The following is a 15044-nucleotide window of genomic DNA, read 5'->3' on the forward strand; positions in this document are numbered from 1 at the left end:
ATCGTAGCCAAAATTTTGTTTACTTTGTAAAATAGGTAAGATCTCTCAGAACTATTATTTGGGGGAAATGTCTTGTAAATCAAATTCTTATGTTCACATTGACTTTAGTTGTAAAATCAGATCTATCTTATCTCATTTTTTAAAATGCTCCGGTTATATCAAGTGGAAAAATTTTGGCAAAATATGAGGGTTAAGTTGAGGACCAGCTCCAGAACATGCCAAAAAATAGCTTGGCAAAGTAGCGTCCATTCCAAGTTGACAGCACAATCATATACAACGTTTTCTCTTGAAATAAGGAACAGATTGGATTTTTTCCCACCGTGATACATTATTTTGGCAGATGGTAACCTATAGAGAAATGGGTCTTTGTGCTCATTGGTTGTAAATTAATGACTGAGTGATTTGAGACAAGTTGGTCTCTGGAAAGAATTACAACTGGGGGGCAGGGTAGAGAGTAAGGAATGTTTTTTTGGTGCAGAGCTGACAGAATGCTTTTACAAAACTGAAAATCTCACATTATCTCTTTCAAAAGTGATGAGCTTCATTGCTTTTCAAAATCAGGAGGTGGTCATTGATTCACAGCATCTTCCCTGCCTTTAATTAAGTGCTTCATTTTATCTTTTGCCTGAAGTATTGCATTCTGTTTGCCAACGCAGCCTCCCTCTGGGCAGCCAGATTATCGCAGTCCCTGTGAACTCAACCCTGTCCTGGCACATAAACAAGCTGAGAGAAACTGGAAAGGAGGCCTACAACGTGAGCTATGCCTGGAAGATGGTGAGTGAGAGGAAACCTCCTTTGCCTGAGGAGCTGCGGGGTGCTGCGTTCTTCCTCATACGGGAATCGCAGGGAACATCGGTCTGATAAGGGTTACTCATCAGTTTTAAAGGGATTGGAAAAAGAAGAGATTCCACAGAAATTTTATCTATTTTTTTTCCTTTTTTGTTTATAAAACCAGTCATTGTTCATGATGAATAAATCAAGCCATATAAAAAATTAAAAAATGACCTCTGCCCTTTCCCCTCCTGACTTTTACCTCCCGTCTCCCAGAGGTAACCACTTTGATCATTTTCCAGAAAATTATGATTCACACACAGGCATGTATCTCTGTGTGTGTATGTGCGTGTGCACACAACTTTAATGGCTCTGTAGTATCGCATTACATAGACGGATCAAATTTCTTTTAGCAGTCCCCTGTTAATACGCATTTAGATTGTGTCCAGTTTTGTTTTTATCGTTTTCAACTCATATTGCGGAAGTTGGGAGTTGAAAAGGAGATATGAAACCATAAATGTCCTCTGTTGATGCCAAGGAAAAGAAAGGTTTAGATTAGAATGTGGATTATTCCCACGTGTCACAAGCAGATTGACAGTGTAGCCGTACCTGTGGCATGCACTTCAGCTTTCTTTCGCTAGCCTTGTTCAGATACTAGCCCTCGAAGAATCATAGAGAAATAGAGTCTGACACACACTGTCCATCTTACTTATGTTTTTGTCCTTTAGTCCCTCTTCCAAGCATAGCATAACAATGCTATTATGGGGCCCTAAATACTGTAATTGACTAAAAGAAGAGTGGACTTTGATTTTTTTTTTATCATCAAATATTAATCATTAAACTTAAAATGCAGTCATACTTGAGATTCCCTTGGAGGACCATATCTGGTGTTTTACCTGTTGTTGACTCCAAATGGATCTGTTTATTCATCCATTTAAAAACTGCTTATTGAATGTTGACTGTGAACTAAGAAGAATAAAGAAGAATGATATTGCCTCTGCCCTCATAGAGCATCCAGCTTAGTGGTAGATGCAGAGAATTCAACAACTCTGTACAGTGTCTGCGTAGGAATGACAGGAATTAGGAGTAGCCAACACACCTTCAGACATGACTCTCCTCTGACCTTTCTGTTTGGTTTTCAAAGCATCATGTGGCAAGGGTGATTTCTAAAATGGAAATGAAATTAAACAAAATAATAAACCATTTGAGAAACTTACGTTTACAAGCGTAATTCTACTGATATTTTACTGATAATGCAGATTTGAAAAAGGTCAAAGTCTATTTTGAAACTCCCTGAGTCAGCTCATTTTCAGGAATTTTTTTGAGAATGATTGCACCATCTGCCCTTATTTTCACAATTATACAATTTTTAAATAAAGTCTAATTGCTTAATTTTTCACATCAGAAAGAGTGAGCCAGACACCAGAATTCTGAATTGAAGAATACTTTTATATTTGAAATTGGAGATTGCTTATCTTACAGTATATCCTGATTGAAAGCAATTACAGTTACATCCTGGGAAAATATCTATATTAATGTTTATTGGCATTAAAAGAGAAAGAAGGAAATGGAGGCATTTTAAGGCCTTCTTTGTACGGTAAATAAACCTAGTGTTAACATTTTGGGAAGAATTATTATCTTCTTAAGATGGTCTTTCTTCAGTAATACTGGTAAATTCTGGCTACTCTACTTAGCCAAACGGATATAATCATGTAGTCACTTGAGGTAGAAGTGTTAGTTTTCTCAGAGTTCTGAAATTGTTAAGAACATCACTATTAAGTGAAAAGTTAAAGAGGTAATAAATAATGAAATTGAAGTTAAAGAGGCTTGCCTGCTTCCCCAGGAATAAGAATAAGTATTTTTAAGCTTTTTTTTAGTTACACTGGAGGGAGGGGTGAATAGGTACTCTTTTTTGTCCTCAGGAATAAAATGGATTCTTCTACTAAATATAATTTAAATAGATTTCGTTTATGTTGATAATAATAGGTTAAACTGCTTAGCATCTGTAGATATAGCAGATACTGGTGGATTTTTTCACTGAATTAATTTACATGTAAAATGAGAGATTACGGTAGCAGTATTAAGTGATTACTACTCTGTCACTGTGTAACCCCAGTCCATCTTTGAGCATATGACGAGGTTCCATGCTGTGACAGAAGGAACTATTGACTATCAGAAGGTATTGCAATATTCCTGTGTTACACAGTCATGGTTCACTTCAAAACATGAATCCCATGGACAGTCAGTGATAAAAAACCACTCCCCAGTCATGGAGAGCTCTTCTAGATATGTTATACGTAGTTCCTTATTGCAAAGACTGTTTTTTCAGCTAAGAACACAATAGGAAGAAGACCTGTATTGAAATCTGTTTTCCTTTCCAGCTAAAAACTATTTAAAAAGTGTTGCTTTTAGATGCTTAGGGTAATTTTTATTTTTTTTTCTCTCTTACAGAATTGACCCAATTATAAAATTATATTCTGGTCATTCTGGTAAAGTTTTTGCCTTTTGGTTCCTTAGAACATGCAACACAGGAAACAAACTCAAAGGATGACTGTGTGAGATGGGAAGAGGGGAAATAGTAAATGCCACTTCAGAACACTCTGTCACTCTCTAATTTGTTGGGTGGAGGAAGAGGATTATATTTGCTAATCTAATTGAATATCCTTAGCAGCGGTACTTGAAAGCAATTCCAGGAAGATGCAAATTTCCCCTGTGTTTAAAAAGATTCTGCAACCATCCTCATAAATCCTACATTACACTGAACTCTAACCTGCCTAGTTAAAAAATGTCTCCTTGATCGTTAAGTAAATCCTTTGAGCTGCTTTGGTTCTGACCATCTTTCGTTCTGACTTAGCTAGTTATCACTCTTTTCATTTATTTACAAACCATCTTTTAAATAGATTCTGTTCACCTCTTAATATAATGGACTTAGAGAAGTTTGGCTTTCTTGTATTTTTAAGTCAAGGAGCTGGAACTAAGTAGTTTGACTTGGCTTTTGACTCATTAGTGGTCATTTTTCCCACCAAATTTTATTCAAGCATCCATTATTAGGAGCAAAGTGAATTTGAAAGTACTCCTGTCTCTACATAGGAGTTTAAATGAGGCCAAGCTACAACACACTTGCCTTTCCTGGTCTGAAAGGACAAGTCAGTCCAGCCTTGCAAGGGAGCTATAGGATTTGCACTTTCCATGAGTCTGAGATCCTAGTCACCTCCAAGCAAGAGAAAAGAAAGCGTTCGTTGGGAATAGAATGAGTAAACCAGATTCTGTATGGGCTGTGTTATATGGATTCACAATTGGCATTTAAAGTAGTCAATTCTCGGAACAGTCATTTCAAAACCAACTGTATATTATAAAATGCATTTCAAACCCAAACAGAAATAAGTTTTGTATTCTTATGCCATGTCCCAGCTTGTATCCATTAACTTAAATGAGCAAAAGAGGATAGGGGTAGGTACTGTTTCAAAGGGACTATTTTCTGATCCCTTCATTAGCTCCATAATTTTCTGTTACATTCATTAATTTCCCTCGATCAGAAAGGAAAATAAAAATTAGAAAATGTAATCTTTTGCTAGAGCCATTTTCTACTACCCCATCTTCATGTCTTTCCTTCACTCATCAAATATTTGTCTACATGGAGTAGAAGACAGAGAGAGCAGAAAATAATGTAGGCAAAGTCGCTATCCCCAGGAACTTTCATTTTTCTGTATTAGAACGTCTTTCTTGATTTTTCCAGGTGCAAGACACTTCCTTCATTCTCTGTATTGTGGTGATACAACCGGAAATACCTGTCAAACAACTGAAGAACCTCAACACTGTCCCCAGCAGCAAGCTGCTGTACCATCGGCTGGACCTCCTGGGCCAGCCTAGTGCTTGCCTCCACTTCAAACAGCTGGCCACTCTAGGTAAAGCCCTGGTGCTTCTCAGCTTCCTTTGTGGTCTTCCTCATAGCAGCTCACCATGAGTATCAGTTTGAATTAAGATGTTGAATACCTGCAGTGCCAGTGTGGGGAGGCAAATGTAAAAACAATTTGAGGGCTTGCCTGGTATCAGGTTCTCCATCAGACACTGAGATGAAGATTTGTGCGTTGGTGATTTGTTAAGGATGAACTCTCAGAAGAAACAAGTGAGGAAGTGAAGGAAACAGGATAAGGCAGGAGGAGAAAGCAAGCAAGAGTTTGATTTTAAGTGACATTCCAGCCTCAGCCTAATCCTGTGAGGGGCTTTGGAGTGTAAATTACATCGCAGAGTTTGCCCAGACTCAAGAAAGGGAGCTGGACTTTTGTATTCCTTAGTCACTTGCAGCTTTCTGCTAGTGCTGGACAAAGAGGTTTTAGCAGCCCAAACAATGTCCATCAAAGAGAGTGACAGGTATGGCCCACTAGAGGCAAGCACACAGATATAGGGATGCAAGGCAGGAGGTGGAGAAATGGTAAAGGGTCTAAGGGTAGCATACCTATGTATCTATATAGTATATCTGTATCTATCACAGGTCCCTGCTTGAAAAGAGCTCAGGAGATAAGCAAATAATTCAAAGGAAGCAAAAGGGAATTTACATGTGTTCTGTGCCCGGTACTTTACATTCATCATCTGAGTTGAACTATTACAGTTGAGGATGTTTGAGTTTATTGAAATACATAACTTTCCCACGGTAACACAGAAAGTAGCAAGGCTGAGATGTGGTTCATGCTTCTCCCATGCCTGATTTGCCCCTTCTATTGCATGCTGCCCTGTGCAAGGCACATACTAGGCATCCATGGTGTATGTTGTCAGTACATCACAGTGCAGTCACAGTACTTTAAAACAGGTATTCTCTTTTTCACTGTTGAAAATACTTAGGGTTCAAAAAGTGAATAAGAATCATTAGACAACTGGAAAACTGAATAGAGGGGCCACAGGTGGGAAGAGGATCAAAGATAGAAGTCGCCAGTCTCTAGGTTCCAAATGAGAGCAGTTGTGTTTGGGTTTCTCTTTTGAATTCCATCCTATAGAGTTTCTGCCTGGATATGAGATCAAGAGAGTAAGTAGGCAGCCTAAGTAGTCTCGTCTATGACACACTCCAGTGGTGTGGACAACTTGGAGAGGGCCAGGGATGGCAACTTGGATTTTACATTGTTTGTTTGTTGTAATTTAGGTTTGTGAGGAGGGGGGTTGCCTTCTGTTTCTATACAAAAGAGTATGTATGTCCTTTCATTCATATTTTTAAGAAATGCTTACAGAGGACTTCCCTGGTAGTGCAGTGGTTAAGAATCCACCTGCCAACGCAGGGGGCACGGGTTCGAGCCCTGGTCTGGGAAGATCCCACATGCCGCGGAGCAACTAAGCCCGTGAGCCGCAACTACTGAAGCCCGCGAGCCTAGAGCCCATGCTCCACAACAAGAGAAGCCACCACAATGAGAAGCCCGTGCACCGCAACGAAGAGTAGCCCCCGCTCATCGCAACTAGAGAAAGCCCACATGTAGCAACGAAGACCCAATGCAACCAAAAAAAAAAAAAAAAGAGTTGTCTTTAAAAAAAAAAAAGAAATGCTTACGGGAAAGCTAAGATATGCATGATTCCGTTAGCCACAGTGGGAACAAGCTAAACGCTACTACACTACTGCTGGTGCAAGTGAGGTCACTATTTTTATTTTTTTATTCTTTTTAAAAAAATTTTATTGAAGTATAGTTGATTTACAAGGTCATTCTTTTTAAATTTGAGACAGTGAAGTGCAGCAGTTTTTCTTGATGAGAAAAAAGCTCAAGCCTAGATTTTTTATTTCCTTTGGATAATCGCTTATAGCTACACTGTCCAATATGGTAGGCACTAGCCACATGTGGCTTTTGAGCACTTAAAATGTGACTAGACCAAGTTGAGATTTACTATAAGTATAAAATACATGCTTAATTTTTTGTATTGATTACATGTTAAAGTGATAATGTTTTGGATATATTGGCGTCTATAAAATATACTAGTAAAATTAATTTAACCTCTTTGGTTTTGCTTTTCTTCATGTGGCTACTGGAAAATTTTATATTACAATTGAGGATTGCGTTGTATTTCAGTTGGACAGTGCTGCCTCACAGAGATGCCCAGAAAACGTAGAGCTTTATCAGCTCCCATACTTTACATAGGACTAGTGGGCTGATCCTGGGGCACACAGACAGACCTTATGCCAGTGTCTGACTTTCAATGGGTGCTCTTTCCACTGTACCACCCAACTTCACTTTGGCCATAGAACTCCCCCAGGACAAGGTGTGGAGAAGTCACCAAGGGAAGTTTAGTAACAGTTGGTAATGAAAATGAAGCAGGATAATTGAAATATTTTTAAAAAGAAATGGAAAATAAGGGAAACAATGGCAAATAAGTGGTTTCCATCTAATTTCATTGATGATCAGGATTTTGAGGTAAGGTATTAAATGTACGTCAGAGCTCCCTTCAAGCGGGCTGAAGGAGGGGACATTGTCTTTCTTGGTACACAAAGAGGCAAAGAGGAATTTTAAAAGAGTATATCATCCAGTGCAATTAAGTACACAAGTATGTATATAAGTACTATGTATCTTATGTAAATTAGAGCTATGTGTCTAGCTCCTGGCCATAAAGCTTTGGGTCCTGTATATTGGTTTTTTCTCTCCTTCAATCCATGTCACTACAGGAAAGGCCCACTCCCCAAGTTGTCTCTCCTTCCCTTCCTCTGGCCCAACTCTTTTGTCCCTGAGACATTTCTTATATTATTGTGTTGTTCCAGTATTGTTGTTTTCCTCTTTTTTCTTTATCCTTGTCTCTCCAATTGGGTCCTAAGCTCTTTGAGTTCCAGGACAGTCCTCTCTCTCTGGCATATCCTTGCACGGAGGACGCCATGAGCATATACACATGAATTCACTGCTAGGCAACCTAATTTTTTTAAGCCTCTGGCTTTCTACTCCTTGATATGCATATAATAATAACTCCCAAGCTATGTCATGATGATATGAAAGTTAAAGGAGACATAGCATTACTGGAAGCATTGTCTTCTGGTAAAGGAAGACTAGGTAATTCTGACCCATCCTGCTGGGTTCAAACAAAAATCCTGGATGGAACCTTTTTTAAATCTTTTGAAAAGTATCAGAGAACTAACCTAATCGGTAGTGGACCTAAGTCTAGGAGAATATAAGAACCCAGAGAAGGAAGCCAACCCCTAAAGCTGCTTTTACAGTGTACATATTTATCAATACAGAAGAAACAACTGTGAAATTGTGCTTTAGGTAGCTCCTTAGGGCTAGGGAGAGAGGCAAAAATGAAATTCAAGGTTCTCAAAAGGTGAAGACTGAAAAGGAAACTCCTCCCTTCCACACACACATACATGCTTTTAGCAGAGGTCCCAAAGGACTACATCTTTAGGGTAAGGGTGAATTGGAACTAAATCAGCCCTTGACATGGGATTCCTGTCATCTGAGTTGTCTAAGGAACCTCAAGTGTTCACTCATCGTGGACTTGTTGAATACCAAAGTCTCCCAGTATAGCACTTAGGCCAGTATCCTGTCTCCTTATTGGGAACTGTTTCCATCTTACCATCCTGCCTCATCTTGGTGTGCAGCACAAGATGCAATATCCTTTCTAGAGGAAGATATTCCCATCCTGTTAAGCCTCAGCATTTCCTACAAATTTGTTAAGTACAGTGTCCAGTCAGCGATAACCAGGCCACAAGGAAACAAAACACTGTGAGTGAGAACTAACAAAGGAATAGAAAAGGACCCACAGATTTAAATGAGATAGGACATGTGATAGTGCTTTCTAACGCTTTTAAAAATATACGATTGAAGAGTAAAATTTCAGAGACAAAGATGTAGTGTTTTTGTTTCAAATTGTAATTCATTGCAAGGATTTCTGTCGTAAATAGAGAACTGGGCTTTTCCTCTTAGATAAGACCAACAATTAAGTATGTGTATATTAACTACTCCGTTTCCATAGATTTTGTTTATGCCATGTTTGGCTGTCCCCATCTGTGAGAAGAATTTTTTTAGTTGATTTTTGCGTCGACTCCGCTATTCCATTTTTCCTTCTTCCTCGATAATCATACTAATATGAACAATGAGTTAACACTTCCAGAAGCACTTGAGTTGTGCAAGCTCTGTTCTAAATACTTTACATTTAGTAAATCGTTTGCTTTGCGTATATTAACTAATATAATGCCATAACTCTGTAAGGTCGGCGCTGCTATTTCCCCCACTTTGCAGACAATAAAAACATCACATGTATTACAACTTGCCCAGCATCACACAGCCAAGAAATGGTGGAGCCCAGGCTCAACCCAGTCTGGCTCCATGTCATATGCTGCCTCCTTGACCCTAATAAGTGTAGGATATTATATGTAGACCTGAGCTATGTTGACTATTTGTCATTCTCAGCCCTTGGATCTCTTTAGGTTCACTCAGGACTGTAAGCTCCCTGCAGGGAGAGGATCTGACTTTTTTCCTTCCCCGCTCCTTCCAGCGTGGAGTTCTCTGCTTTCCTTAGAGAGGACTTTAAGCCACCACAGCTGACCGATGGGCAGAGACTTCGCCATGCTTTTGTTTGGGCCTGAGATGCAGGCTGCGTGTTCTCGGGCCTGAGATGCAGGCTCCGTGTTCTCAGGCCTGCTTTGTTTGCTTCTCTCTCAGAAAGTCCAACCGTCATGCTGTCTGCTGGCAGCTTTTCCTCCCCCTATGAGCACCTCAGCCAGCCGGAGACAAAGCGCATGGTGGAACACTACACAGCCTATCTCAGCGACAACACCCGCCTCATTGCTAACCCGGGGCTCAAAGTGAGTGCTGTCCCGGGGCTGCATTTCTGCTGCACCCCTCCACAGGCCTGGGAGGGGGTTCTGGTAGGGAACCTTTGAAGTGGGAAGCCGAGCTCTGGATCTGTGCCTCTCAGCTGGAGAGCCAGAAAGGCAGAGTGTGTGGCCCAGGGGAGGCTGGCCGGCGAGGACCCTTCTGATGGATTAAGAAGCCCTGTGGGCCAGATGAAGAATCTCTTTCAGGCCTTAGATGCACTAGGGGCTTTCTAGGTAGGGGGGTGTGAGTTAGAGACCAGTGAAACTTTCCCAGCCCCATTTTTCCCAGGGGAATGAAGTAAAGTGCCTCTACTGTCTGTTGAGATAAATATGATGCAGTTTAAGAAGCAGAGATTTAGGGGGTGTGTGTACACGTGTTTGTATGTGTGTCTGGGTGTGTATTTAATGCTGCATTATAGGCTCTTTCCTCTTAAACACAGAAAGCCTAGCTAGGATGAACAATTAAGTAAATCACACGTCCACTGGCTATATTTCAGGAAGCTTTTGTTTCACCAAGTTTGGCTGTATCCATCTGCTGTGGAAAGATTTTTAAGAAGTAATTGGGCTTGGCTTCTCTGCAAGAGAGCTTTGGGAAGCTCTGCCAGCAGGCCTCTCTCTTTTCATGTGAGTCTTAAAGGATCCCTGCTATGTCTTCCTTTGTTTCCCAGTTCTCTGTCAGAAATGAAGTAATGGCTACCAGCCACGTCACAGATGAATGGATGACACAAATGGAAATGAGTAGCCTGAACACTTACATTGTCCGCCGTTACATAGCAACGCCCAATGGCGTCCTCAGAATTTATCCTGGTTCCCTCATGGACAAAGCATTTGATCCCACTAGGAGACAATGGTGAGTTTTAGGGGCTTCCATTATCAAAGGTTTCCCCCCACCCAGTCCCGAAGAGACATGATAAGACAATAAAGCAACTTCAGGCAGTCATATTTAAAGAAGATACTTTTCATGACAGTGAAAATATGTTTTTGAATCATTTTCTAAATGTAGTATTAACAAAAGCTTTGTGGGCTTCCTCTGTCTACAATGCTTTTATCTCTTCATTGAAATTTTGAGACTGAAATACTTTATACTTGGCCATTTCAATTCCTAGTGGTTTGATTCCCATCTTGTATGCAGTGTGTCCCCAGTGGGTATACTTAATGTCACTGCATGTGATTATGGCATCAAATGACAGCTCATATGTGACCTATGAAAAATGAACACATGTAAACTGAAAAACACTTTTTTACTTCTGGGATTTATTTTTACTCTGATTTTCAAAAGCAAAAGCTAGTCAGGTGGTATAGCAGGAGGGCAACCTGGGCATGAAAACAGGATTTCTAGTCTTGTGCTGCTTAGTAACTGAGTCACTCATGAGTGGCCGCTGTTTTTACTGCCTGTTCCCCACCTTTACCAATCCAGGGGACATTTTTACATGCCCAGTTGTATTTGTTTCTACTTGATTTGTTAATTTTTGTTTTAGACTCTAAAACATCTCTACTATTAGTAGACCTTATTAAAAGCTCACATATATACTGAGTTCAGCATCTTTTTTAAAGAGAATTTCATATTTTTCTTGACCCCTTGTTGCTGATGCTACAGTCAGACATAAAAAGTAGGAATCCTTTTGAACTTGAATGTAACATAAGCACAATTTATAATATTTTTTTAGTGTTACGAGCTCACTTTTCTTCAAAATGTGCAAAGTTGTTGTTCATACCCTCGAGTAATGACTTTCTTTGGTCTCCATTAGGTATCTCCACGCAGTAGCTAATCCAGGTTTGATTTCTTTGACCGGACCTTACTTAGACATTGGAGGAGCTGGCTATGTAGTGACCATCAGTCATACAATTCATTCATCCAGGTAATATTTCAATTAATTTTTACTCATTTCTTAAACACATTAAGGATACTTTGAAAATCTGAATGGAATAGTAGACACCAAGAATTAGTGGTGAAAGTATGACCTTTGTTGTGGGGCAAGCTGGGGTTTGGATATCTTCTCTAGCTGTGCCATCTTGGATACCCTGACCTTCCTCCTGATGTCTGTAAAATGGGGATAATACTTAACCTCACACGATTATCATGTGATTGAGTCAGTCAAAAGCACTTAGCCCTGTTAGTGGCCGTGAGGGTGCTTATGAAAAAGAAAAAGAAAGATGTTAGATTCAGTAAAGCTGTTCCTAGAAATGCCAGTTGTAAACCAATCAAAGAAATAGCACCAAGAGCCTGACAATTATTATTATCAGAGAGTGTTTTCCCAAGAACAGAGTAGTTTTAGTGAAGAAGAAAATGTATCAAGACTTGAGATTTTTTCCTTTTGTATTTGGGTCTCTTTAGAATTATATAGGAGTTCGTTGTTGTTGTTGTTATGGTTTTGTTGCTGTTTTTACTTTGTCCTTGCTCTCTCTTGAGGAATGAAAAGGCATTTTGCAAATTGATTTTCCAAGCATGCTATAAAATGTCAGTATTACTGTAAATATATTTAGGGTGCTTTACATTTCAGGCTTTTGAGGTTTCAGTATTTAAGCTACAAATGTTAGTGAAATGTTGGGTAGAGAGGCAAGTTGAACACATTGTTTTAATCCCTTCATTATACAAATCGCTATTTTTCCCTAGCAACCAATAAAGACCATATTTTGACGGGTATCTGTAATGATGCCTTAAAATTTATGGGAGACAGATTTTCTTGCTTAACTTAGGCTTTTCACGGTGCTCATTATATATCAAATGGCTGACATTCAGTAGAATTCTTCTAACTCTAGTACGTTGGAATCAAGAATTGGGAAGCAGTGCTGTGTGGAATTTCAATATCATGACCTGTGTCTTCATGGCAGGCAGGGCCCTGCTGCCAGCCAAATATTGATTTCTTTTCAGGACATGGTATCTGTTTGGCTCCATCACATATAAACAAGTAAACATTCTTTTAGAACAGATCTTTTCATTAACAGGCTGTCTGTAAGGCATACACCTACTATTGTCTGAATAGCAAAACTTGTCATTTCTCCCATATATTCTAATCAGTTGAGAAAAAGTAAACAAACGTGGTTTCTTTGAGGGGACAGCAGTCACCTTGGTCTTTGATGACAAGGACATGGGCCGAAATTGGGCTCTTAAAGATGTTGCTGGGGGAGCAGGGAGAGAATGCCTACCTACCTGTGTGTGTCTTACTTAGGCTTTGACATTCCACCCGGCTTCTCCCATCTGCCACTCATTATCAAGAGCCATTAGCTTTTCCTTCTACACAGTATTCTTTTTGTTGGGTGGGGGGAGGAGGTCACAGAGAGGTGCAGATTTTTATGCTCGTATATATGTTTTTATTAGAATTTGGATGGGTGGAAGAATTTTCATTTCATTTATTTATAAATATTTATGGTGTCAGCCCAAATGACACATGATGGAAATATGATGGGCTTTCAACTTAGAAAAAACCTGGGTTCAATTCCCTTATTTGGTTACTGTTTATAGTGTATTTAGCCCACACAAGTTTAGCTATTCGAGTTTAACAAGAGTTAAATGGCCATTTAAATCCTGTCCATCAGTCACTCAATGAGAGTATATTTCAGGAATAAGTATCTGCTGTTGCCTTGATCAATATGCAGTCCCATGGACTTGATCATTTGAACATTTTCCTTAGCTGAGCGTGTTTTTATTATTTAAAGCCATCTATTTCATTCACCATAGTTTAGAATGCAAGTCAACTACCACTCTGGGTTTCAACCAAAGCAACTATAGCTTTAATGGGTATATTCATAGGTGGACTCTGCTGAGATACTTTTTCCAAATGATTACTAGTGATTTTGGTCTCATGTGCCAACTTGAGAACCTGCCCTCCTCCTAAGATGTGATTCCACTCTGAAAAAGCGGATTTGTCATTTACTGTCTGTATGACTATTAACAAGTTCCTTTCTGCCTTGGTTTCCTCACCTGTGAAAGAGGGATATTAGGGCCTATCTCAAATGATTATTTAAAGATTACTGTGAATAATATACGTGAGGCTCCTAGAACAGTGTGTGGCCCATGGTTAGGGCTCAATAAATGTTAAATACTTTTATTATTATTATGTTCCATGTCTCTCTGAGCCTCATATGGAAAACAGAGGTAACGATGCCCAAATTGAACTAACATAATGAAAATTAGAGATAATGCATGTAAAGTGCTTAGCACTATACTTGCCAATGTCAAATCCCCAATAAATGGTAGTTATTTTTATTATCATGCTATTCATGCTTTAAATTTCTTGCATTTTAATGGGTCAGAAGAGGGAACTTAAGCTAATGTCCAACTTGTTGTGAAGCACTCTAATTCTCCCTTGGTTTTCAGAAGCGGTTGGGCTGAGAGCTTGAGGACAGGTTTTTTCAGTGCTCACTTATCAGTTAAACAGTTTCTTTCAGCAGCATTATTAGTGGCCTGAGAATCTAGGTATGCATTCTTTGGAGGATGATAATGTGGTAGTGATGATGAAGTACAGTCAGTGATTAAGGGACTGGTTAGACAAATCTTTGGCAATGAAAATCTCAACCAAAGCGCTGCAAACAGCATGGACCATTGTGCTGAGAAATGTAGGCTTAGTTTGATTTTTCTATGGTATTCTTTATGGGTTGCTATGGTAACCATGTACATTTTTTAAATGCAGGTGAAAATATGAATGCTAGACTTCCATGGGCAATATATAATATATGCTTTTACTTCAGCACGTTTACCATCAACAGGGGCAGATGGCAGTCATACAGGGGAATTTTAGAAACAAAATCAACTTGTCCCACAAAACCTGAATTGTATTTTTCACTGAGGCAGCTATAGTATTGTAGAAAGAACCAGATTTAGTCTCTAAACCATAAATAAAAGGTGATCAATCTTCTTTAAGTCTTTTAACCATTCTAAACCTAATTTTTCATTTATAAAATAGGAACTGTAATTCCTTTCTGATGTCTTCACAGGAAATTAAGTAGATGGTTTAAAATTGCTTGGAAACTCTTGAGTACCATGCAGATCTAAGGAGGCAGAAACCCTATTGGTTAGGAATATATGCTTTGGAGTTGAAGGCACTGAGTTTAAATCCCTGCTTCTACTAGTTATTCACTGTGTGACTTTAGCCAAATACTTAATCTCCCCAAGCTTCAGTTTGCTGGAAATAATGCCTCATAAGGTTTCTGTGAGAAATCACTGACGTGATATATTCAGATGCCTACCAGAATGCCTATAAATTGTGAACATTCAGTAAATGGAAGCCATTACTATTATCATAATGATGGCTATTGTTTAAACTCATCACTCTTTCCTGAACAAGCAAGAGAAGTTTAGACTTCTTCTGACTAATACTTCAGCAAAATATTCTTTTCTACAATGGACAAATCCCGTAAGGTAACTGAGTCTTGGATTTCTTCCATGGTGGAATTTAAGTTACTTAAGTAATAATAGGGGCTCTTATTGAGGCAATAGCCTCTCAGAGACAATCCCACAACATGGTCTTCCCCCATCCCATGTCAAAAACAGCTTTGACAG

General features: G+C 39.3%; 1 protein-coding gene across 1 annotated transcript in view; it reads left to right on the top strand.

Annotated features, from left to right (window-relative positions):
- Window positions 1-15044, top strand: part of CACHD1 (cache domain containing 1) — a 209110-nt gene that overhangs the window by 168558 nt on the left and 25508 nt on the right. The window contains exons 12-16 of the mRNA XM_068540044.1: window positions 657-774; window positions 4508-4676; window positions 9390-9532; window positions 10213-10394; window positions 11293-11403. Coding sequence (XP_068396145.1) covers window positions 657-774; window positions 4508-4676; window positions 9390-9532; window positions 10213-10394; window positions 11293-11403 — 723 coding nt within the window. The remainder of the gene's footprint in view (window positions 1-656; window positions 775-4507; window positions 4677-9389; window positions 9533-10212; window positions 10395-11292; window positions 11404-15044) is intronic.

Source organism: Eschrichtius robustus, chromosome 3 (genome assembly GCF_028021215.1).
Source record: "Eschrichtius robustus isolate mEscRob2 chromosome 3, mEscRob2.pri, whole genome shotgun sequence".
NCBI lineage: Eukaryota > Metazoa > Chordata > Mammalia > Artiodactyla > Eschrichtiidae > Eschrichtius > Eschrichtius robustus.